General features: G+C 47.4%; 1 protein-coding gene across 1 annotated transcript in view; it reads right to left on the reverse strand.

Annotated features, from left to right (window-relative positions):
- Positions 1 to 1,729: 1,729 nt before the first annotated feature.
- Positions 1,730 to 19,507, reverse strand: part of LOC121834234 — a 36,520-nt gene continuing 18,742 nt past the window's right edge. Inside the window, exon 5 of the mRNA XM_042287987.1 lies at positions 1,730 to 1,871. Coding sequence (XP_042143921.1) covers positions 1,730 to 1,871 — 142 coding nt within the window. The remainder of the gene's footprint in view (positions 1,872 to 19,507) is intronic.

The following is a 19,507-nucleotide window of genomic DNA, read 5'->3' on the forward strand; positions in this document are numbered from 1 at the left end:
AATTTGCCCAAAATTTATCAGAAATAGGCCCACCTCGGTGATTTTGGTGTCTTCCGATACCGGATGATGTTCCGCATCCGTTTGTGTTGTGGAATTTCCGTTGGCTTGCCGCTTAGTGGGCCAAAAAGTTCTTCTCGACGGAGCGCCGATAAAACACGTTCGCACGGTTCAGAATCGCAACGTCCTACGTGACCATAATTTGCTTATTTCCTGTTCAATCCTGTATCTTATAAAACGACTGATGCATTTTATCGTTCGTGTAGGCAGTCAGTCAAGTACTTCACGCGACAGTGTCACGCCCACATTGCATGTCATGGCACGAGCACCTGCAACACGCATAACATTTCCTTCGGAATAATTGAAGAAACCAAAGGAAAAACAGAACTGCACAGAATGCCCGGAACATGATGTGTTCTATCTCTCTGGAGGACGACTATGTCTCGCGAGAAAGCACTGCTGCGCAGCGCGATTGTCGGTTGCCGTCTGGGGGGGGGGGGGGGGGGGGGGGTTGCAAACCCACTGAGCAAATGCTCCTCAACGCAGTTTTGTGAATCTTTCATGTATGGCAGGAATGAATTCGTTGTGCCTTGCTTCGCGTTTTCATGATGATGAAGCATATGGTCATGGTGATGGCGCCAGATATATGTACGCCGAGCCGTTGTGCCTCGAATCTGGAATGACACTGGGCCAGATTGCTTCAGAATCATGCCGGGATCAAACAACTCGGAGCCCCTACGGTTTTTCAGGAGAACATTGCCGTTCACTTCGAAGATTCGTGTTTGTGCCTTTTGCTGCGAAGTCTGGACAAACTATAGATGTCCTACACTTCCGCCACCGGAAAACGTGATGGCATCAATTCTTGTTCGAAATCTTGTGCCTAAGGGCAAACTCGCATGTGTTTCTTTTGTCATCGTGAGAGTCAGCAGAAGCGTTTATAATATAGAAAAAATCGTGAGGGTACAGGCGAGCTGGTGAATATTAACCATGTTGAATTAACCTGAGACTGGGGTAGAGAAGAAACATCAAAACCTAGAAGGGACAGAAAATAGACAGGACGACGTCGTAGTGTCTATTTTCTGTACCTTCTACGTTTTGATGTTTCTTCTCTACCCCAGTCTCAGGTTAATTCAACATGGTTTATAATATAAACATCAGCTTATCTTCCGGTCGCTCTTTTTGGAAAGCAGACTTTGACGACCGAAGAAACCTCTTCGCGAGTCAATTAGTACTCGTATGATAGGCCGCTCTCAAGATGTGAGGACCTCCTCGATTACCGATTAAAGTATGAGACGAACTGGGGGCCGTTGTTTGTAACAATGGTCTCAGGCTGCCAAAACGGCAAAACAAGTCTTGAAGACTTTGGATTGTATGTTGTGATGTCGTTTTGTTCATAACATTCACCTCGGGCCAATTGGAGTGTGAATCTACGGCGACCAAAAACATCTTCCCCTTGACTGGACCCACAAAATCCAGGTGCACCCTTGCCAGGGTGATGTCGGCCAATCCCAAAGGTGGAGGGATGCTGGGGCTTGCTCGCTTTGCTATTAGTAGCATTGTTGACATGTCTCACATGTTCTCCCAGGTCATTGTGAATTGACGGCGACCAGATATAGCTCCTGACTAGCTCCTTGCGTGTGACGATACCTAGATGAACCTGATGTATCTTCTCAATCAGGAGAGCACACAGTTTCGGTGGTCAGACAACCCCTATGCATTATATCCGACACTCTTAATATACAGTGAGCTCCAAAGGTATGTCAAAGAAAGCCTCCATTTTCTTGTCAGGGATGAACAATGGATAGCCCATGCTTGTCACGTCGAGTAGTTTGCTCAGCAAAAGTTCGTGGCGCGTGGCACGAGCAATGTTACGGCTGGTAAAGGGGAGTGTATCCTCATTGAAAAAGGCCAACATAAACTCCGCTTATTGGAAATATTGTATTCCACTGAAGTTGGTGGAAACCAACAAAAACTTATTGTTATCCGATTAACCCAATACACGTGATGTGAATTCATATCGCAGCACAATATCCCGATATAATATGCTGTTATTGGTATACAACAAGATATTGGAGCACAATATCCCGATATAACCTGTGGTTATTCGTATACAACAGGCTATCGGAGCACAATATCCCGACAGAACTTACGGTTATTGGAATAGAATACGACAACGCGTGCATATTGGTGACCGAGATGGACATACTGTGCGGCCACACGATATATAAATATCGGTCGTCGATCACGGGCCCAAAGGAGAATACAATATGATATGGCGGGCATAAATCTCAGAACAAATTCCAAGTTACCAACATGAATTACGTCGGCATACACCGCGGACTAAGAGGAAACGTAACACAATATTGATCGTCCGTGAAGCAACATGCGGATATCAGTATGCCCAGATATACGACATCGCGTCAATGATATCGTAAAAGAGCAAGAGTTATCATACGGCAATACGAGAGAGAACGATATTGGAGGTGGATACACAGAACACGAACGTTTCGCATTGCAAACACATTCACATTGTTTGAAAGCGCAAGTACGTACGGCTGTAGGTACGGCACACAGTGCGCCTCGCGCGCTTGAAATGCTAGACAACCACCAAACCATTCAGAATAACTAGCTGGAACACCCGCGACCTACCTTTCAATGAAAAAGCCCAATAACGACGTGCTTATTGGAGTGATCGTTTTCACAGAAATGTTTATTGCAGTTGTTGTAATGCAACAAAAGTTAGGTTACCGGTGTTGGAACCCAAATCAAACGCGATACGTGACAATGTCAGTTCGCACGATAAAATAATGAGGGTTAATAGGCTTGAGAGGTTACGTGCATGTAGTTTCCTCTTACCCGCACATTTATTGATATTGACCTACCTTTCTGGGTAATCCTACGCCGTACACAAAATCCACCACCACATACGAGCACATTTCGCCCACCACTCTTCATCGCCCGTTTCGCGAGATTCACAAACTGTAGAAACTTACGTGAAAAATACGTGAATTTGCGCCATCAAACGATACGTTACAGACTCGTTTTTTGAGAAGATAAATTTTCATCGTCAACCCGCGCGCGCGAAAGCTCGAACTTCGGAGGCAGTTCGCTTCGCCGCGATTCCAGTGAGCCGGCGAGCCCGTGCGCATGTGCTGCCTGCGCTGTAGCCCATCAAGCCAGCGAGCCGCCGAGCCCAGCGGCCCATTCAAGCATGGCCGAGCCGCTGAGATTCCCCAAGCAGCACCAGAAAGTGAATTTCGATCGGCCGACGGTTGGCCAGTGTCTGGACAGCTTGGCCACTTTAAGTGCTTGGCCACCGGAGGCATAAACAAGGCCGGCAAGGGTCCGGCCACAAACTATTTGTTTTAGCTTGTCCGCCGGAGACATAAACACTGCCGGCAAGCGCCTGGCAAAAAGTGCTCATTTTCAGCTTGGCCGCCGAAGACATAAACACGGCCGGCAAGTGTTTGTCCAGCAGTGGTGATTTTCAGCTTGGCCGCCTGGGACATAAACACGGCCGGCAAATGTTTGGCCAGAAGTGCTGATTTTCAGCTTGGCCGCCGGGGACATAAACACGCCCGGCAAGTGTTTGGCCACAGGTGCTGATTTTCAGCTTGGCCGCCGGAGGCATAAACACGGCCGGCAAGTGTTTGGCCAGCAGTGCTGATTTTCTGTTTGGCCGCCGGAGACATAAACACGGCCGGCAAGTGTTTGGCCACAGGTGCTGATTTTCAGCTTGGCCGCCGGAGACATAAACACGGCCGGCAAGTGTTTGGCCACAGGTGCTGATTTTCAGCTTGGCCGCCGGAGGCATAAACACGGCCGGCAAGTGTTTGGCCAGCAGTGCTGATTTTCAGCTTGGCCGCCGGAGACATACACACGGCCGGCAAGTGTTTGGCCAGCAGTGCTGATTTTCAGCTTGGCCGCCGGAGGCATAAACACGGCCGGCAAGTGTTTGGCCAGCAGTGCTGATTTTCAGCTTGGCCGCCGGAGGCATAAACACGGCCGGCAAGTGTTTGGCCAGCAGTGCTCATTTTCAGCTTGGCCGCCGGAGGCCTAAACACGGCCGGCAAGTGTTTGGCCAGCGGTGCTGATTTTCAGCTTGGCCGCCGGAGGCATAAACACGGCCGGCAAGTGTTTGGCCAGCAGTGCTGATTTTCAGCTTGGCCGCCGGAGACATAAACACGGCCGGCAAGTGTTTGGCCACAGGTGCTGATTTTCAGCTTGGCCGCCGGAGACATAAACACGGCCGGCAAGTGTTTGGCCACAGGTGCTGATTTTCAGCTTGGCCGCCGGAGGCATAAACACGGCCGGCAAGTGTTTGGCCAGCAGTGCTGATTTTCAGCTTGGCCGCCGGAGACATAAACACGGCCAGCAAGTGTTTGGCCAGCAGTGCTGATTTTCAGCTTGGCCGCCGGAGACGTAAACACGGCCGGCAAGTGTTTGGCCAGCAGTGCTGATTTTCAGCTTGGCCGCCGGAGACATAAACACGGCCGGCAAGTGTTTGGCCAGCAGTGCTGATTTTCAGCTTGGCCGCCGGAAACATAAACATGGCCGGCGAGTGTTTGGCCAGAAGTGCTGATTCTCAGCTTGGCCGCAGTGGACATAAACATGGTCGACAAGTGTTCGGCCGAAAGTGCTGATTTTCAGTTTCGCCGCAGGGACACCCATAATCTAAACTTTCATCGCGTTGACGAAACTTTGGCATAACGACGGGCAGCGAGAGAAGCATCATGAGCGAGTGGTTGGCAGGATATTATTGCGTGCATCGCACGAACACTGTTAGCGCAAGCAAACGATCACCGTTTTATTCAGTTTTTTTTTCGTTAGACTTGAAAGGCTATTGTCTTAACTAGCACTGTCGTTCGATATGTTCATTTGGAACATTAATAGAAGTGGGAAAATATTGTGCCCGTCGTTGTTTTATGAAAATAAAATACGAAAGCAGCGCCGACGTCGCCTTCGCGCTAACAATACCGCTGTGTCGCTGCGCGGCACTCTTAGCGCGAATACCACATCCGCGATTTTTCGGTTGGCGCTCCACATATATACTTCCCAACTGCACTCGAAGAAAAAAAAAGTTGTAGTCGGGTGCATCGGGCGCACATGCTCCCCTCTCCCGGAAGACGCACCCTCCGTTACCCAGCCAGTGTACCTGTATACCGACCATAAGCCCCCTTCCCTACCTTAAAAACCTATAGGTGTATCAATGCACTCAGCTTAGTAAACCGCCACGCTAGCCACGCACCCCGATCAGCTTGTGCTTGAATCGGATAAGATTGGATATTTCAGGCTTTGTGTTTTGGAAGAGCCTAAACAAGACGTCTCTTATATATTGATTAAACTTAAGCTAGTCTCAGTAATGTTTTAATTAGGTGCTAGGGTACTGATTTCCTGATCCAAGGAAAGCTAACAGCTTCGGTTAAAACCGCAACGGAAACGTTCAAAATCGAACCACACGTAAAAAAAAAAGAAAATGAACATCTCGACCTAGATGTGCAGGACGCTGGTTTTGTTGTTAACAACGTGGTTGTTGACGGGCGGTGGGCAACGCCGTGACGCTATCGACGCTATCGACGCTATCGTGGTGATTGACGCCAGTGATTCTCGGCCGTACTACACAGTAAAAGTTTTTACACTTTTAAGGGTGTAACAAGGGTGTTGTAGCAACTTACACCCTCGGCTACACCCTTTTAACACCCTAAAAGCTAGGAATACAACCTTATATTTTACCGAAAATTTGCTGTTTCGTGTTACACCCTACATTTAGTGAAGAGTGTGAGAAGGGTGTAGAGGAGGGTGGTAAATAAATAATGTGAAATGGTTTTGAAAAGCTTATACATTGCTCTGTACATAATGTACAGGTAAGATTTCTGCTTGAAAAGTAACAGTTGTTAGCAGTCTAGTTTCTTATAATGTCAGTTGTAATTCATGCAAATAGCTGATAATCAAGTGCCTCTTTTGCATACAATTTTTATGTTTGCAAACAAAATTCTATATATGAGTTTATATTTAATTTTCTTACAAATCACTCCATGCTCAGAAATCAGAAAGTAGGGTGAAATGCTCTATACTAGCATTTTTTTACAAATATTTATTGATGGAAGTGTACAGTGAGAAAATCAGTTAGTCTCGAGTTTATATCTGGCAACATGAAATCAAAATATTGTGAAAATGTTTGACAAATATTCATGACATGCTGCTAGAACCTGTCGCATGACCATGTCAACCCGAGTAAAATATTCATTTGAGAATATGGTGACATGCACAAAAACTCACACAGATAAAGAGGCAAATCCCATAATAAACCAGTCCGAGACATCCCATAAAAAATGGCCTATGGTCGTCTATGCGAAATTCAATGGGAGGCTATCACCCCCTTTAGCTTTGCATGGTCGGCCTTAAAAATTTATAGATACATCATACAGCTACAGCCAGCTATAGAAAAGTTTAGGGCCCTGCGACTAAAGTCTCAGGGCTATGTTTCAATAACAATAATAATAATAATAATAATAATAATCAATAAGTTAGTGTTTTAACAGTGTCCAGGGACATCCAATTGTTCTTCTTGCGGGCGCAGTGCAATAGAACGCACAAACAGACGCTTGCGCGCTCGCAGTCGCACGCATACACGCGCGCACGCACGTACACACGCATGCACACGCGCAATCCCACGCCCGCGCGCAGAGGCACACGCATGCACAACCAGAAACGCACACGCGCATGCACGGGGACGTATACACACGCGCGTGCACCAACACACGCACGGGCATGCACACACACACACACGCAAACAATTGCGACGAAGGAAACGTTGCTTAAGTTAGTTTCGGTTTCGGTTTACACAAAAAAGAAACAACGTGAAGTTTAAATAAAACCTAAGATTTACTCACTTTTTTCTAATATTTTACATTATTTTTTAGTGACATTCTTATTGTTATTAATATACTAATATTTTGCTTAATATCGTTCTAAGAAAAATTAACAATAAATAAAAAGGAAAAGAGACTCTTAAAGGCTGCGCAAGACCATCGCTATCGCAATCAGCTTCCGTTGGGCTCGGTTGAATGATTGTTGAAGTTTCAGAGGCTTCGGAAATTTCCTTTTTTTACGTTTTAGCCGTTTTAGTGGATATTTCAAATATCTTCCTTACGAATACCGTGTTCAAGAATAACAATCGGTGACTGAGAGCTGAGAGACGCTGCCTCTTGCCAACGCCCGTAAGTTCAGAACCGCCCATGCACGACTCGTGCAAACGCCGGTTAGCAACTTTCTTTTGTTTCTGCGAAGTGGGCTGCTGTTTCAAACTTTGTCGTGTACCGTGCGCTTGCTAAGCTATGCTTGATTCTAACTATGCTTCTGCCCTGTGTTATTTCCTTATTTGAAAAGAGCTTATCTTCTTCAAAATCTGTGGCTCGCTCCGCAGTGTATGAAAGATTCTCGCGCGGCGGAACCGTGGGAATGTTCTGGGCGCCGTCGTGCGGCGCTCGTCCGACGACGCTTGTGCGGAGCGTTCAAGTGCGGTCTCACGGCAGTTCAAGCATTCAGTCGCCGTCCCAAGGTGTTAATCACAGGTCATGCTAGATCTGACGTCTTGTCCTAACAGCCGCTCGCCACCGATTTGTTTCATAAAGCGGGAGCGAGAAAAACGTTACAAGAGCGAGCATGCAGCATGATTTTTTGCATATGCTAATGCCTGTGCGTAGAGACGCGCGGTCTCTTCGTCATATTTCCGAGGGTAAAAACGCTAAAAACAAAGGACTAACAACGCCCTGTGTTGTTTGTTTCTTTTACTTGTCCGTTGTTTTAGAGCGCAGCTCTTAGGGGCCCGTTTCCGGCTTGAGCGGCGTCGCCGTCGCCGTCGCCGTCGCCGTCGGCGTAACCGCGGGGTGCATTATGGGTAAATTTTCCCGAAGGAACCCGAATTCCTCCCGAGGTCCTCCCGAAGGAACCCGAGGTCCTTCGGAAGGACCTCGGGTTCCTTCGGGAGGGCCTCGGGAGGACCTCGGGCTCCTTCGGGAGGACCTCGGGAGGACCTCGGGTTCCTTCGGGAGGACCTAGGGGGGGGGGCACGTGACGATGACGTCATCAGTGATGATGACGATGCGGATGCCGATGACGTCATTAGTGACGTCACTGATGACGTCATCAGTGACGATGACGATGGCGATGCGGATGCCAATGACTTCATCGGCATCCGCATCGTCATCGTCATCATTACTGATGACGTCATCGTCACGTGACTCCCCCCCCCCCCCCCCAGGACCTCGGGTTCCTTCGGGAGGACCTCGGAAGCACCTCGGGTTTCTTCGGGAGGACCTCGGAAGGACCTCGGGTTCCTTCGGGAGGACCTCGGAAGGACCTCGGGTTCCTTCGGGAGGACCTCGGGAGGACCTCGGGTTCCTTCGGGAGGACCTAGGGGGGGGTCACGTGACCCCTCCCCCGAGGTCATGTGATCTCTCAGGTCACGTGACCCCCGAGGTCACGTGACCCCCCCTTCCGAGGTCAACTGATCTCCCCAGTACCCTTCCCTCCTCCTCCTCAAGAGCTGCGCTCAAATTCGGCGTTACAGGGAGTTGTAAACGGCTTTCATTTTTAGAGGTTTCATCCTCGGAAATTAGGTCTCTTCGTGCTTACCGAACCGGCACACTTTTTAAGTTTACGATTGTGTGATGCAAAAAGTAAAAGGAGTTTAGCTGTCACGTTTTTTAGTAGTCGTGAAAGCCTTACAAAAATCAGAGCAGCTAGAAAAAGCAAAAACATGAAAAAAGGCGGAAAAAATTAACTAATGTCAAACGTGAATATTTGATGGAGTTCAAAGACTACCATCGCACCAACTCGCCCGGTTATTCTTTCTGTCAAAGAATAATAGCCAATAGTAATAAACAAATAAATGCCAACTATTAATTGGTTACAAAGTCGTAATTGGTGCAGTGCAGCATTACGCTACTCTACTCTTTTAGTGATATCAGGTAATGTGTAAATGTATAGGGCAGTTCATAGCAACCATTTATGCCCGACCCATTATATTGAGATTTTTCTTTATATAAAAGTTATATGAAAAAATGTGCTCTTCCTAAATTAAGCCGCACCACTGAATGTACAATAGCGTGTAACGTTTATGTATGTTCTCAGCAAGAGATAAGGATGCATTAAAAAAAACCAATCATTTTGCTTCCTCTCTGTTGGAGCTTCTTTCACGTACACGCAAAATGTGGGTGTCTACGTCTAAAAGAGTGGAATTGACATTTCCTGCAGGGCTGGAAGGCCTGACTCAGTTTGGCTAGCAGCTTGAAACCTATGGGAACCTGGGGAACTGAACCACAAGAGTGAGAGTGATACCCGCCTTGCACTTCCTGAACGATGGCACCATGAGGAAGGGGGAGCTGCCCCAAAGTGAATGCAATAGCACATGGGTCGTTCCAGCGAACCCCTATACAGATGATACCAAGCAGAAAATTAATTTTAAATGTGTTATTAAAAACATGGAATGTGAATGGCACGGACAAGAAGGGGGTGATCAACACAGCGCTGTGTTGTGTTCATATCCTCTGTTCCCATATTCTTCATGATTTCTTTTCAATAATTGGCTACTAACTAGTCCAATCATCAGCACTAGTCAATAAAAGTATGCTGCTATTTATTAGTATGCATTAACACAGTGCTTGCAGTTGAATCCTGCAGTCATTTATTAATAAACAAAAACAAGGGTGCAAGCTAGGTGAACAGGCTAAACAGATAATTTATTATAGACGGGTTCTCTGAAGGATGACACAAACGCAGTGAAGTATCATACACAGCTGAGTATTAATGGGCAAAAAATGAATAGGCGACCCAGAAAAGAAAACGTAGGGGAAGACATGAAGTCAGCCTTTACAATTTTTCTTCTGCTTGCCAACACTTTACAGAGGGAATTCTTTCCTGTGCCTTACAGCGTTTTACTGTTCACAACCCCTGGCATACCCAAGGAAAGTAAACATAAAAAAGCAACCTACTAACATTTGGGTAAATGTGATTGAACAAACAACAGGGAATGCCTTGAGCTTTCAACCTAGGAAATAAAAAATATGCACAACATCAAGATTTAAAAAGACGGACGCATCACACCTGTTTCTAACAAAAATATAGGCCAAGAAACTTCTTCCACTCAATGGCAAAACACAGGGAAGGCACTAATAGATTTCTAGGTTTCATCATTGTTAGTGATTCTTTCAGTATACCCTTGTGGTCACTCTCTTTAGTCAAAATTATTTCATCATCATCATTCATTAAATCATCATCACAGTTGTGTTCTTTAAAGGGGTACGGAAACAAAAATTGAAATATTCAAATTTCGTTCGGAAGTGAATCAAGTATGAAGGATAATAATCGTAAATGATAATCGCACGTTTGTATTTTGAACGACTGGCTATATTTTGCGTTCCAAACGGTGCACTCGAGCAAGCGCTCGAAGAGAAGCGAACGGAGAGCGCGATGCGTCATGGGATATCCGGCGCAAACAAAACCAGAAAGAAAAGATTTATCGCGTTCGTGGAGTAGCAAGGCAGGCGTGGTTATCAGCTTTGCCCTTGGTGGCGCTGGCAGCGTTGTGGTGGTGTCAATAGCGTCAGCGCGTTAACCGAGCCGTTCGAAGTACCCGTGGCGTAACGAGCGTGTGGCTGGCCCACGTGGGCTGGCCCAAGGAGCACGTAGCTTCCACAACACTGTCAGGTTAGGGCTGAACGGGGTGGGGAAAGCAACTTTTGTGCGAGTTTTGAGCGACGGGCTAATCTTCTAGGGCAGGGTTGCACAACTCAAAAATGACGCGGGCCAAACATTGTTTATTGGAAACTGCGCGGGCCGCACCTAGTGTGACACGTTACACCTTTTTGCTGCAGACAGGTTTTCAATATCTGGCGTCACCGCACTGGTTGCCGTCTTCAGCACATCTCGCAGTGTCATGCCCGTCATAGAAGATCGAAGACGGTCCTTGTTGAGGGTCATCAGTGAGAACGTCTGATCGCAGACATACGTGCTCCCAAAACTCCGTTTTGGGAGCACGTATGTCTGTGAGCGGAGTTTCCCCCCGGAAAAGAGGACTCTGAGAAAGGTAGGTCAAAGGGTTCAAATGCTTTCTGCGAAGTCAACGGCTGTAGTGCATTGAATGACATGGCGAGCGGTTTCTGCGCTCAGCTGGGCCGCGGGCCGCGGGCCAGCTGAGTGCACAACATACGGCCCGCGGGCCGCGGGCCGTATGTTGTGCACCCCTGTTCTAGGGGGAGAATGACTGTTTCCGGTTGCACGAACGAGGGTCCGAGAATGAGGGGAGTCCTTCCTTTCCGTCTTCTTGGACCGTTTGGTACAATGCGCGATTTGTGTGTTGAGCCAGATGCGCGTAGGAGACAAGTGATAAGCTGTGACAAGTGACAAGTGAAAAAAGTGTAAATGTGTTCAGTAAACATGATAAGCTGTAAATCACGTAATAATAATATAAGAATATGCAATACCATATATGATTTTTGTACAATTTACAAGTTCTGATATGTGTATTGGACACATTCCAATGAAATGGTCACTGGGGTCTATACTTCATTTCACCTTTCGTCCGAGCGCGGCGGACGCTACCAGCCAATCCAGCGTCGAGAGAGCGTCATGTGACCTTGTACTCCACATAACCAAAACGTCGCATGACACCCTCCCGGCGCCAGATTGGCTGGGGTGGCCCAGCATCCACTGGGCCACCCCAGCAGGTGCTGATTTTATGCCAAGCACCATTTACCAAGGGTGTTAGCAAGCACCCTTTATGAAGGGTGCTTGCCTGAACGCCATAAGGGTGTTAGCCCAGGGACAAACTGATTTACACCCTTAAATGTGTAAAAACTTTTACTGGTGTACTCAAGGCTTCTCTTTTCCATTAGTGCCAGTAAGCTTGTGTAAAGTGAAAAATATTGTAACCGAACAGTAGAGAGTTTTAGTAGATCGCTCCCATGACTCCGATAACGATACCCGATACTCCGCTACCGCCTCCCTTGCGCATCCATAGTACCGTTATCGGGGCTATCGGAGGTATCAGAACGATCTACTAAAACTCTCTATTGTTGCACTGTCCCTTCACCTAAAGTTACTTCTTTTTATTTTTTTTTACTGCTGCACTACCGGGGGATCTTAATGGTGGGACAACATACCATCCCTGAACCCACGACGACTGTAATGGTGGTCGCAACCAGCGTCGTAAGGCTTAGTACTCAAAAAGTCCAATAAATATTGAGCAGCCTTGCAGCAGCTTCGCGTGTCATTACTATGAAAAAGTTTCTGGGGTTTAGTTCTCAAACTTGACCTCCCGAAACTCTTGACAGTCTTCTGAGCAACACCCAAATTTTCTGGCGGTCTGTGATAAATGATGTATTAAGTGTATAACTACAGCCACTTTCGGCCAGTGACTGGCCGGAAGTCAATGGCTAGTGGCTGGCCAAACGTGAATGGCCAGTGGCTGGCCAAACGTGAATGGCCAGTGGCTGGCCGAAATTGACTCGCCAAAGGTGAATGGCAAGTCACTGACCTAAAGTGAATGGCCAGTCACTGGCTACATATGAATGGCCAGTCATGGCCAAAGGTGAATCGCCAGTCTCTGGCCTAAAGTGAATGGCCAGTCACTGGACAAAGGTGAATGGCCAGTCACTGGCCTAAAGTGAATGGCCAGTCACTGGCCTAAAGTGAATGGCCAGCGACTGGCATAAAGTGAATGGCAAGTCACCAGACGAGGACGAAAACACTGCTATTGCCGAGCACTTTGGCCAAGCTTGGGCCATCGAAAATCTGGTTGGCCATAGTACACTTGCCAGCGATGGCCCATTCACAACGTGCTGCTTGGGTGCGCACTACGCCAACTGCGCAGCGACCGCGACCTCGCGGCCGACCGCGCGACCCGGCGAGATGGCGAGACCGACGGATGACAGTTCGTCAAGTTCGTCGCGCACTTTGCTTGTGGGCTCGAAGTGAAACCAACGCACTTTCAATCGCTTCGAAAGGTACATATACACGACTTTATTGCTTGCAGCATCGAGTGCTGCAGTATACACAGATCAAAGTGGACACTGAAGGAGAGATAGGAGACATGATGTTTTGATATCGCAGCTTATTTGAACGCATCTGTTCCCTGTTGAAAGCCTCCGGCTGTGCTCTGTTGCAGGCGTCATTTCGACTGCGTGTACTCTGATGTAATGTCAGTCAGTGTTCACACTCGGCTAGCTTCGCTATATTGTTATCTCATGTGCGGAATAGACGTAGAAACCAACGCCTCGTCTCTTTCGGATATTACACCTCCAGCCCCCTGGCTCCCAGCTTGCTTGCCGGCGCAAACAGTTCGACGTATTGGATTCGCGGGCTCGTTGGGCTCGTTCGAAGAGGCGTTGTTTGAAGCTCACGAGTCGCCAAAGTGTTACCGGAGCTTCTCTTTACGAAAGTCGCGATAGAAGCTCGGCTCTGAGCTCGTACGTTTTTCTTCCCTGGTAGGCTATGAGTGCCGATCATCACTGATCTGTGGTGCCGACTGGCGAAGAACGAAGTTGAGAAACGCTAGCGAGTCAGTAGGATTTTCGTGGAGCCGCACAACTGCTCTGCTACCGGCTGCGCTCAACGAATAATGTAAAAAAAACGGGTTTTCAAAATTTTTTTTGCTATCTTTCACCTCAATGAACGCAAAGTGAATCGCGGCTGTACGTCCGTTGACTCCCGATTACTGTCTCTACATCGTAGATGGTCTCATTACAACGGTGCCTCTTTGGTGTGGTCTTATTCCGATATTGTTACATCTTGCTTTTTCATCTTGGCACACTTCTATACGACCTTCTACACGTTGGACACCTTGTTGGCATGTCCCTGGTGTTTGAGACAAAATGGAAGTCACTGTTTGTTCACTCCTTGGTGCACATATTTCATGTTGAACATCACGTATCTGAAGGAGGCGCCATGAAACCCTGGAGTTTGTTCAGAGGTACCTCAACATACTGTATTAGAGTGCCATTTTGTGCGTTGTAGTTTCATACAAAACAAAATTGCACTTTGTTTGTAATATACCCTATAAATGTTCACTACAATTAAAGTTGCAATGAAACATTGGCCACGAGAGGTAAGTCGGCCAACGCGGCCGAAACATTCCTCGCGTAATTTTCTCCATGAGTCATTATGGACGTTGACAAATTTTCTTGTGAATAATGAGTGTTATGGACACATGCTTCTTCTACTATTCGTGCATGTACTTCAGTTAGATAAACCCCAGGAAAGGCAGCAAGACAGTCTCATGGGGTCACACCAAGGATAACTGCACTCCCGCTCGAGTCCCGAGTCTTGTCACCGAACTTCACTGAAGATAATGGTACATTCCCTTTCCTTAACTTTTTCCTCTGAAATGTGTTTTTCTGTTGTTGTTGCTTTTTTTTTTTTTTGAAAAAAAGGTAGTCCAACGTTTAAACACCCAAAGTTGTTGTTTTTTTTATTTTCTTTTTGTCAAATGCGTAGTACATCGTTTAAACACCCAAGCGTTCATAAATGGTTTGTTTACCAGATAATAGGGTGTCATACACTCCGTTTCATACATAGCATGCAACGCTGACAGAGGTACTGAAGTGGTGCGCATGAAAAAATAGGAAAAAAAAAATGTGTCACTCCGCGCGTTTTGTGGACGAGTGGTATAAGGCGCTGCTCTGGCGATACTGACGTCTCGTTGGCGGTGGTTTGAACTCACTTGACGCACAAAGATTTTCTTTTTTTTTTAATTCTTTTTCAGACATACCTTTGTCGAAAGATTGTGCGCATTTCGGAAGTGCATATTTAAATTCCTCTTTTCTTCTTGATTTTTATTTATAAGTCGCCGAGGGGCCACATCGCTACCATCTGCCCTAACGCTTTGCAAGTGTTATTTGCCTCAAGCACAGAGTTATATTTTTCTTTCGTGCAGCGTGGAACGAGAAATCGCCCTGATAGCAGCCTTGTCCTAAAATTTATAATAAGACATTATTCGACAATAGTTGTGGCCTGTAATTTTATTTTGAAATAGCTGTCAAGGGTTGGAATCTCCCTCTCTGAGTACTTGCGAAGCACCTTCAGGCGAATGTTTTGTGTGAACTCGTCGTGCTGTACGGTTCCCCTGCTCGAAACTTTCATGTTGTGAGGTCTTCGCATCGGGGACGCCACCTTCCCAGATAGGGACTGCGCCTTGCACTTCGCGACAGTACGGGCGCACACTCCGGCGTCGTTACTGGCCGTCTCCAAGACTTCATGACCGAATTCTCCGGGGAACGTGTTCTTTTACTCGCGTACACATTGGGGATCATCTGCTTCCACTCTTTCAAGATTTTCACACAATGAATCTTCGAAAACATCCGAGCAGGAGAGGTACTTGAGCTTGCTGCGTAAGACGCCATCTTCTCAAAACCAGCCAGTACCACACAACCCGAAAACCCGCAGCGGCTGCTGCGCGGACGAAAACAAAAACAATTTAAAGTGGTTTACATTATCTTTTCCTTTTTATTTAAAAACAGTTGTACTCCGCCGAAGTCATAACGCCACTATCAGTTACTAGCACCGAGGAGGCTCATTTTTCGACTTTTTAATTGTTTTTATTTTTGCAGGAGACACACTATTTTATGGGGCGAACAGAGGCAGAGTCAGCAATGCATACCGGTGCGCTAGCTTTGAGTGCGTTGCACGCTATGTATGAAACGAAGTATAGGCCCGCTTCAGACGGGGCAACTTTTCCCACAATTTCGGGGTTGCTGGCGGGTTGTTCCCTAGCTTTCCCTAGATCAACACGAACTGTTGAGATTGTGTGATGTTATAGGTTCAGGTCAAACCGCCGAAGGAGGAATTCAGTCACACCGTGAGGTTTGATCAAGATATATATATATAAAAAAAAATTAACAAAAAATAAGAAACGTTCTAGCTATACACAAATATACAGGTCAGAAATTGTCTCAATTCCAGTCCGTCCTTGTGTGGCTGAAGGTCTTGGTGCTGTCTTGTTTTCAGCAGCGCTTGGTTGTTGGTGCGTGTTGTTCCTTGTGGATGGTCTGGGATGCTCTGCTCCGGGACACCGCTGAAGTCGTTCCTCGTGATGTTCCTTGGGTGTTCCTTGAGGCTGGTCTGGGATGTTCTGCTCCGGGACACCGCCGAAGTCGATAATCTTTCCCACCAGCGGCTACTTCGGATCGCTGCCGAATGCTTCGTTCATGCCGGATGTTGCCGCTTTGGTTGCACACCGCCAAGCTGATGTTTCACCTGACAGTAGCACCCTCGGGACGTTGCCGGGTATGCTTCCGCCTGGTCGGGTTACCGCCGCACAAGAACCCCTCTTCTTCCTCCTTTTCGCTCCCTTCTCCTCCGGCCTGCTCCCTCGACGTTTTCCTCTTCTACTCCATTTTTTTTTCTGTTGTAGCACGACATTTACCCCCTCCTCCAGAATTTAGTCGTACTAAATTTCTACACCACGTTGATGCATCATCCCCCTTTTTTTTTGTTTACGTCCCTGTGTTGATTCACCAGTTTGCGCATCACTTTCACACCCTGAACGTTTTATATCTGGCCCGCACCCAGTTCACAATTTCAGGTACACCGAACATCAGCTGCATTTCACTGCCGCCGCTAAAGCACTTCTATCCGTTACTGTATCACGGTATACTTCCATCATGCGTATAAATATTACCATATCTACAAAACAAATTTCCACCCTACCCCTTTTTGTCGATCAAACTCTGCTCAAGTAGTCCGCCCCGATATTGTCTTTGCCCTTTATATACTTAATCCTAAATGTAAACTCTTGCAGAGTTAAACTCCACCTCATTACCCTCGCGTTGTTGAGTTTCGTCTTATTCAAATATTCTAGCGGTTGATGGTCCGTCTCAACTACGAATTCCTTTCCGTACAGGTAAATAGCATATTTACCAATTGCCCACACGAGTGCGAGGCATTCACGTTCTATAGCCGCAAAGTTCTTTTCGCTCGCGCTAAGTTTTCTAAAATTGGGTTGTATGTGTGTTTATACAGCCTAGAACTTGGTCTGCCTCACAGGGGCGACGAGTCTCCCAGCTGTAGATGAGAAATTTAGCCAGTGCGGTACAGCCGCTAGCCTGGGGTCTTTAACGTGCATCACGCAGTTGTGATACACGACCGCACGCCGGTACGATGCTCATTCAGATGCTAAGTTTTCTACTGCCATATAACACTGGGTGCAGCATGCCCTCGTGCTCTTGCAACAGCACTGCTCCCAAAGCTTCGTCTGATGCATCCGTACGCAGGACAAATTGCTTAGACACATCGGGCGCTAACAAAATGGGTGGTTCTGCCAGCCTTCTTTTAAGCTCTTTGAAGCTTGTGTCATGTTCAGAGCACCATTCTACCGTGTTACTTTGTCCCTTCCTTGTGAGGTTAGTAAGTGGGGCTGCTATCTCTGCATAACGGGGTATAAACTCTCTATACCAATACTGAAAAAAAACATTTGAAATTCAAACGGGTGGCAAACTGGTCGCCCGTTTGAATCAAACCTGTCGATCCGTTTGGATCAAACGTGATTATGGGATACGGGTACCCGTTTGGAAACGGTACCCGTTCGAAACGGTACCCGTTTGATACAGGTGCCCGTTTGATACGGGTGCCGTATGGTACGAGTACCCGTTCGACATGGCACGTGACCACACGTTTGAACGTGCACTTCGAAATGGCAAATTATGCGCTAGCCCTAAATGGGTATCGTCTGGGAGGTCGGTTATCTTAAACATATTTAAGACGTCCCGAAACTCATAAACGTATTTATAACATGGAGAAAACATGTAGAACAAATCCACTCGCGTAGGTGCTTGTAAGTGGACAGGAAAACCGACACAAAAGATTGTTTTCAATTCTCCTCGAAGTTTATTACCTCTTCTGTAGACAAGTACAAACGTGCAAGCGATCTGTGAACACTATACAGGTAGACTTTCGGGGAAATTATTCTCCTGGCTGCCGCGCGAATAGGCGCTGCATAATTCTTTAGATAATTTAGAAGAGTACGCGTAGAAGAACGGTCGATCGTTGCCAACACGTAGGTTGCAGTGCACTTACCATAACAATAGCGGACTTGAAAGAGGTAATCCGTGATATTTGTCGACATGGTCAAGCCAGGACAACCACACAAACACAAACGAGAGGGAACGGCTCCTTGGAAGTTTCAACACGATGCGGCGCACAAGCTGTCATTTGCCGAACCCAACCAAACCGCGAGAATTTGCGACTTCTTTGAAGAATCGCTCGTTGCCGACATACACGTGGGTCTTTTCGAACGCTGATAGCTTTGGTGCACATCCAATACGTTGTCGAGAGACATCCCAATAAGACCGCAGGGTTAGGCGACAGATTGAAGCAGGTAGGACGAGCGAACTTCGAGCAGCAACTGACAACAAGCAGACAAAGCAAAAAGTGGCTGCAAGGCGCGCCCTTCCAGATCTCGATGCTTTTCAGCGTGTAGCTCGCGCGCTGCTGTGGGTCACGTGACAGGGGTGACAAGAGAGGAGGGAGGGGGCGAGGTCAAGGCGCTGGGACCACCGGGACAGCCCTCCCCCTCTCCCCAGGCATTCCAGGGAGATGCGTTTCTGTAGTCCCGAAGAACAAACGCGCGCGCGCGCGCGCCTCGAACTTTGGAAATGGCGGCGGGGCTGCCAGAAGCTCGGCTTGCGCCCGAGCGAAGAAAGAACTCAGCGCAAGCTCGTAGTTTGAGTGCTGCAACGGCGGGCGTGCTCTCGCAATGCTCGATGTTCTTGCAGCCGCGTGTACGCGTGCTACCTTCGCTGCGTCTTGAATTAAAGTGAAACGGAGTCTAGACGTACATTCTTTCACGCGGTCGCGTCTTCTGCGAGGGAGATTCGAGCTGAATAAGTAAATTGAGGCAACAAAGATGGACAAAGTATTAAAGGTCTGTCAAAAATATCGGCTCACCAACGTCGCGCGTTTACGTAAAACAAAAAAAAAGGTGTTAGTTTTAGTTGCAGTATAATCAAAAATCAGCGCAATTGTAATAGAAATATAATTACTTGCATTACGCGGACGATCTGAAATCGATGAACCGGCGCTCCCAGCCTTCCGGAAAACATTGGCTGCCACGGCTGAAACGCTAGGCGTGCCCACGCCGCCGATCTGTACGTTCAATATCAAACGGGCTCCGGAGAGCCGTTTGATTAAACCGGTGCAGTTTGCAACATGGTCGCCGGTTTGAGCAAACGTGCGACAACTTTGCCCAAACGAGTCGCCCATTTGCCCAGACGAGCGACCCGTTTGCCAAATAGGTGACCGTTATGGCTCATACGGGGGACCCCTTTGAGGCATACGGGCGACCCCTTTGACAAACTGGTGACCAGTATGGTTAAACGGTTACCGGTATGGACCCGTTTATTTTCATATGGGCGCCAAATGGTTTTTTTCAGTAGGGACTACCCTGTAAGACCTAGAAAGGCTCGCACCTGTTTTTTTGTCTTTGGCGCCGATGCTTGTTGAATCTTTTCTCTTA

This window comes from Ixodes scapularis, unplaced genomic scaffold (assembly GCF_016920785.2).
Source record: "Ixodes scapularis isolate PalLabHiFi unplaced genomic scaffold, ASM1692078v2 ptg000827l_1___fragment_1__unscaffolded, whole genome shotgun sequence".
NCBI lineage: Eukaryota > Metazoa > Arthropoda > Arachnida > Ixodida > Ixodidae > Ixodes > Ixodes scapularis.